Source organism: Haematobia irritans, chromosome 3, assembly GCF_050003625.1.
Source record: "Haematobia irritans isolate KBUSLIRL chromosome 3, ASM5000362v1, whole genome shotgun sequence".
NCBI lineage: Eukaryota > Metazoa > Arthropoda > Insecta > Diptera > Muscidae > Haematobia > Haematobia irritans.
This window is the reverse complement of record NC_134399.1, coordinates 53,991,888-53,998,263: the sequence shown is the minus strand read 5'-3', so window position 1 is coordinate 53,998,263 and position 6,376 is coordinate 53,991,888. Positions and strand designations below refer to the sequence as shown.

The window sequence follows — 6,376 nt, the reverse complement described above, 5'->3', positions numbered from 1 at the left end:
AATTGCAAAGATTCACTTTGTCTTTACGTTGTTGTTGTAGTAGTTAGCAGAAGAGATGTCCGATAATCTGGCGATAATTCTTAAGTTCACATTGACGTCGTTCTGGCTTCAATGTAGGCAATAATCGTAAGGACATTGTATCCTCTTTTTTAATATTGCCTAAGTATAGAAAGGAAGTGATGCCAGACGAAAAAGATTCTGGGAATTAGAACAAGTATTGTCCGAATGTTCTTCAGAAGGTCCCCATAGAAAGTTACTTAATTAACTTCGATGAATTTGTTATGCCCTTTCCCCTATCCCATACTAAAGCTTTCTTTCGTATTTTAGACGATAGGAAATAGATTTTGGTTCTTCTATTTCCAAATACAATGCACTTCATGCCGACTTCGATGCAGAGCATATGGAAAAAGATGTAAAAATTCAATTTGTTTTGAAAAATTGGGTGTCATTTACACACAAGCACTTTTGAATAATAACATATAAATTTCTTGCGGAAATAAACACTTCACAGTACAATTATTATTATATGCATATTATTTAATAAATCGGTTATTGTTTAATAGACACATTTTCTTATGGAATATTGATTATTTCAATATATGGCGGAAATGTTAGACACAAAAAATGCAATTAAATATGCTTATGTTTTATATAGCTCTTGCTGTGTTTTCAACTTTGGAAGCATTTGAGAAAATTTGCTAAAAAAAATTGTTAAATTGGCTTCAGGATAGAAATAAGTATTTAAAATGCAATATAGTATGGACTAAAAATACAATTAAATAAAAATAAGTCTTTCGAGTTAATTAGTTTACAAGAAACGTGGTACAGATAACACATTACAATATTTGTGCATTATTGTGCTCAATAATGTAAACCTATGCACTACGACTAAATGTCGAGCTTAAAATACTCATGCTTGTGTTTTTATTTCGTTGTGACAAGTTACACATTTAAATTTCCAATACGGCGTGTGGTTCAGTGGTCGTAGCTTGTTTAATGTCGACATGTATCAGTAAGGAAGACAATTCTAACTCTTCGCTAAATTTATTTCGCAATGTAACACTGCGGTATCCGGATCTAATACAATTTAGGGGATAGCATGCTTGAGCTATGAAGTGCGTTTCGGCAAAAATATCCTCGTCTTGGATTTCGAAACGTAATAGGGCAAAGTGTGGATTTCGTACCGAAAACTCACACATCTCGTTCCACACTGGATTAAACCCGTTCTCGCATAACTTGGTACGATGCTTAATACCGGTATCGAAACTGGCGCCAGCTATTTCCACTACAACCAAGGGATTACTGCATTTACCTGCTCGAAAGAGATGTCGTGCAGCAATGATACGAATGGTGACTATCTTCTCCTCCAGAGGGCTAATTGTTAGTGGGTTATTGGGATCAAAACCTTCATGCTGCATAAATGTAGGCTTTAATAGATAACCACACATTCCATTATCTCGAAATTTAGCTTGGTTCAGCTGCATGGCTTTATCGCCAGTTTGATAGTTTAAAGCAATCATTTGTGAGCCGACATTCCAAAATGGCACTGGATTGAAATTCGACGAATCCAAACGTTGTCCCTTGGGGTACACGCGACTAATTTGATGGCGATGATAAGCAATGAAGAGCAGAGTGTTCTGTTGAACAAATTGCTTTTCAGCTTTTGTTTCGGGAAAACTTGACATTTCATAAAAGACCCAGGAATGTTCTCTGAAAGGAACACTGCGGAAGTAAATAATCAAATCGGACATCTCTTTGGCGACTCTAGCTGAACGCTCCTTTTTCCTCCTTTCAGATGCTAACTGGTTGGCTATTACAGCTGCTTCCTGTATGGCTTTGAACCAATCGTAGGCTTGCTCTTGATTGTCAAAACCCACCACAAATGAATTTTGCATTGTTGGTGTTTGGATTTGTAGCTTCAGCAATATACCTGGTTCACTACATTCAAACAAAGAGGCCACGGCTCCGTGTATTTCTATGGAATCTGTACGGGAAAATTGTTCATTTGTTGACTCATCATTGAATGTGTTGTAATCGTCGCAAACCGAATCGATGACCTAAAAATATAGTAACAATTTTTGGTATCTAAGATATATCAAAAACTTCATTAACTTGCCTTCACATAATTTGCTGGAAAATGTCGTTGCTTCATGCCTCCATAATCTCCCTTCCACCACATAGTATTGTTTCTTTGAACATTTGTTATTATTGCATGTTTGGGGAAGGAAAGTTCATCGGATTTATCAGCTTTATAGCTGTATAAAGCTTTACATGTAACTGTATCCTCGAGACTGGGGTCCATATAGCTTGAAGCATCATTGAAATCACCATTTCCATGATGTTCCATCGAAGCTTGAGAAGCCAAAAGTGTTTGTTTTAGTAACTCTTGAGAAACTGGATAGACTAGCTTTACGTTGCGATACAGAGGATTGCGCATATAATGTTTCACCAACGATACTAACGACTCATGTTGCTGGGTGTCCACTACAAACAATCGTCCTTCTTGCATAATACGGCAGTGCTTTATTTTTCGATTAATTGTGAAGGATATTACAAAAGCGTTTGCACTTTGCACGGATGGTCTCACCAAAAATGAGCCAACATCCATCTTAATCAAAACTTGTTCTGCTTGTTCCTTAGTCGTATGGGGATGAAACCATTCTTGCGACTCGTGTTTCTTTGGCTGCGGCACTGGTTCTTTCAGTGTTATTGAAAACTCAGCACTCCTTAGCATGTTTTTACGATAGTAAACGATCAGAGAATACAAGGAGTCAAATACAAAGTTGTCGACCAAATAATATTTCGTAGTTCCATTTTCATGTTTTAACTTAATACGACAATGGTTTGGCCCCCGTCTCCAAAAGGACAGACTATAATCACCAACAAATGTGGCAGACTCTCGTACCAGAAATGTGCCATCGCCTAGATGTTTATATGCTTCCAAAAGTTGGTCGGCCTCACTGCGACCACCTGGAAAGGAAACCCCAAAATTGTAGCAAATATGCTTACAATATTTTAGAAATTGCAGAACAAAAAGAATTGAACACTACGAAAATTCAGCTTTGGTATTTCTTTTGCCCGATTTCTATAAAAATATTGTGAAAATAGATCATCACATCTAGCAATAGGTGTTCTACTTAAATACATCTAAACGTTCTAAGTTTTGAAATTTTATGGCGATTTTGTTTCTGTGAAAAAGTGTTGCCCTAGTGTTACACTACCTTTGCCTCGTTGTCTTTCTTTAAAAATGATGAGGTCGTTCTAATGCTATCATCAGTTCATAATATCGTGAGGATTCTTAAGTGCAAAAGATTTGTCAAAGCTGTTTATATATTGCAACCAATTTCGAAAATGTAGCACGTTTGACCTACTGCAACACAATAAAAGCAATATACTTATTAAGAATATGCCATATATTTGCTTAACACATTTGAATTTTTTTCAAATGTTTGCTGTTGTGCGATAGACTAAGAATTACAAATATAACAGCATATACGATTGATGTTTTAGTAGGTTTGAGCTGATTAGTAGGCACCCGACTTTAGAATCTTTATCCTCATTTATTATCCGATTTTTGGAAATCTACATGTAACGAAAATTTCCCGAGGCGTTTTTATCGAATGTTAACATTTTGCTATGAAATACACGGCAAAACTGTGTTACTGGCACGCAAACGAAATTTCGCTAGAGCTTAAGGGCCTCAGCTTCTGCCAGTTGCTACAAAAAAACACTCCTGCTGTTTTAGTCTTTATTTTGTCGAGTTCTAAAAGTGTGTTGTGTTAATATATTCCAGATTTTCAGAACTTATTAATTGATTGATATAAATCCGCTGAACACGCTTTTCTTTCAAAATACATTTTACTTATCCGAAACCATATTTATTATAGACCATAACTTAGCTCATATATGTATATAAAGCCATACAGTTTTCTTGGATAAGACAGTCAAAAGTATTGCTCTGTGCGAAAATCTAATTTTTTACAACATATTCGTCAATATTAAAGTTATTATGCTATCAAACTCACCTTCTAATTTCCCATGGAACCAATTCTCTCCGAAATGTAATTCATCATTGATGAAGTTATCTTTGGCCTTTGGCATTAAAATATTAGTAGAAGACGTCACAGTATTATCATCATCATCACCTCCGCCCGAATTGGTGTCTTCAGTTTTTGAGGTATAAATTAACTCTTGTTGTGTCAAAACAAAATGATACAAATTCCAAGCTTTATCAATGGGATCTTTGAAATACAATGAGCCCTCCTTCAAAACATTGCGTAAACCATCACCCTGATCATCCGATCCAGAAATTGAACCACGACTTCCCGATGATGTAAGTAAAGTAGATGAATTTGACGAACCAGACTCTTCAAACTCCGGCAACTTTTTGTGTTTTAGTATAATCTTCCGCCTTAATTGATACGGCGATGGCAATTGGGTCTCAGCACGATCACAACGTTGTGTGAGCAACATATCTCCGAAAACCTCGCAAAGAGCATGTGCCATGTTTCGTTGTTGCTCCAAAGAACAATTCTGTTCTATAGACAATATGACAGGGTACTCTGATGTTACAAACGCATGCTCTTTTATTGTTTTTATGACATCTTTAAACTTTATCTTTGATGTTATAGTGTGACCATGAAAAATGTGAGGTAAATTGTCGGGCCCATTCCAACAATCTAATTCGATACACCTGCAACCCATCCGTAAGGCTCTGGCATATGCTTCACAGGAGGATTCTGAAGAGAACTGATCTCCTGTTAGATAAGTATTATGGGACGAAGCTATCCAATAGTTCGAAAGCGGTTGTTTCATATCCATGTAGATGCGATCGCAATCTTTGTCCCACAAGTCATTATGTTTCGAAAATAGATAGTCCAAGAATTCGCTTACTGTAAAATACGGATCGTGCACTTCACGTTCAATATCTTGTAGGAATTCCCTTATAAAATTTGATACAGTTGCGCTATCCGGTCCTATTACTTCACCCTGCTCTTTTTGTAAGAACATTTCGAACTCGCGCAACGTTACAATTTGCCCATCTTTCGAATAGGCAAATTCTCCTCCAGGTAAACTGTGAAATAAGTCTTCCAAAAATCCTGCTGGTTGGATCAACTTTCTATATAGACGTGCAAAATCGTCGAAACGTAAATCATTTTTCCTTCGTATGTCTTCTTCCGTAAAACAATCCATCAGTTTGGATGTGGTCATTTTACAACTAATACTACCCAGGAATGATTTGAAGTCTTTCACAGTCACTTGACCTCCATCCTTGGATGACTGTGAACTGGAATTTTCAAGCGCATAATATTCTCTTCGCAGCCAACGTTCTACTTGCAGCGGGTATGAGGCATTTATAGTGTCCTGCACCATATAACGTAGGCCTTTCACCCAATTTTCTGCTTCGTGCTCCGATAGGGCAACCAAAGAACTAAAAAAGGGAAAAATTAATTGTTGAAATTTGTTCCATGCCTTGTATGTACTCACCAAGTTTTAAGTTTGAACGAGCTGCCGTGTAGAACCACAAAACATTTGCCGGATTCAAATCTTTTTGCATCATCTGGGCAATTGCGAAATTCTTTCGAATTTTTCCCAACACGAATTTCTTTGATTTCTCTCAACTCTAAGGATCCTTCGTAGTCCACTCTTGTGTTTGCTGTAACTTGAGACCACAGTAGTTGCCGTGTCTCTCTTATCAACATAAGTCTTCTCTGCTCTGGCCTCCTCTGCTTGCTGTATAGTTTAGTTACAATTGTGCCTCTTTCCAACATACATATGGTTTGCTCCATTTCCCCTAAAGTTGGGATACTTAGAGAGCTAAAGAAGTTCATTGCGTTGAATGTGCTAAATTTCAAATATTAAACAACTGTTTCGGTGTAATAACAAACAACTCTATCTCAAAAAAAAATGTATTTCCTGTTTGTCACAAGCAACAAGTGAAATGATCGGTTACATATGTCAACAATTTAACAAAATTAACTTTAACGTGTTGCCTTTTGCTTCATAATTAAAAAAAATAGGCTTTTAGTATTTAACGATTGTTCTAGACTGCATTTTGTAAAACTATAAGGCACTCAATTTAATAAAATGATCAGTCTGGAAAAAAGAAAGTAAAAAAACAACGAAATAAAAACAGACGAATGAATTCTTCTTCTTATTATCTGATTGCATCCAGTGCAGTGTTGCCACTTCCTCTTCAAGCCGGTATTATCACACTAATGCGTCTTATGCGCTTTACAGACTATCAGTTATTCCGGACGACAGTGCTCGTGTCGAACATATCCCATATATTGTGCACATTATAATTTAAGTCCGACGGCATAATCGATACTGCTGCATGTTTATGGGATCGATAACACATTTACCGATTATTTAG

At 36.6% G+C, this 6,376-nt stretch overlaps 1 protein-coding gene across 1 annotated transcript; it reads right to left on the bottom strand.

Annotated features, from left to right (window-relative positions):
• Nucleotides 1–516: 516 nt before the first annotated feature.
• On the bottom strand, nucleotides 517–6,139 carry sl (small wing phospholipase C gamma 1). Its single transcript, XM_075302837.1, has 4 exons — nucleotides 5,488–6,139; nucleotides 4,026–5,431; nucleotides 2,117–2,970; nucleotides 517–2,057 (listed from the first exon to the last, which is right to left on the bottom strand). The coding sequence occupies exons 1-4, from the start codon at nucleotides 5,829–5,831 to the stop codon at nucleotides 951–953; spliced, it is 3,711 nt and encodes a 1,236-aa protein (XP_075158952.1). The 5' UTR covers nucleotides 5,832–6,139; the 3' UTR covers nucleotides 517–950.
• Between the last annotated feature and the right edge of the window lie 237 nt (nucleotides 6,140–6,376).

What these genes read in the sequence shown, in the direction of transcription:
- sl (XM_075302837.1), bottom strand. Translation starts at nt 5,831, where the DNA reads ATGAACTTCTTTAGCTCTCTAAGTATCCCAACTTTAGGGGAAATGGAG. An exon ending in TCGTTCAAACTTAAAACTTG is followed by an intron (nt 5,432 to 5,487) that starts GTGAGTACATAC and finishes TCCCTTTTTTAG; the next exon opens with TTCTTTGGTTGCCCTATCGG. An exon ending in GTTCCATGGGAAATTAGAAG is followed by an intron (nt 2,971 to 4,025) that starts GTGAGTTTGATA and finishes TTTCCTTTCCAG; the next exon opens with GTGGTCGCAGTGAGGCCGAC.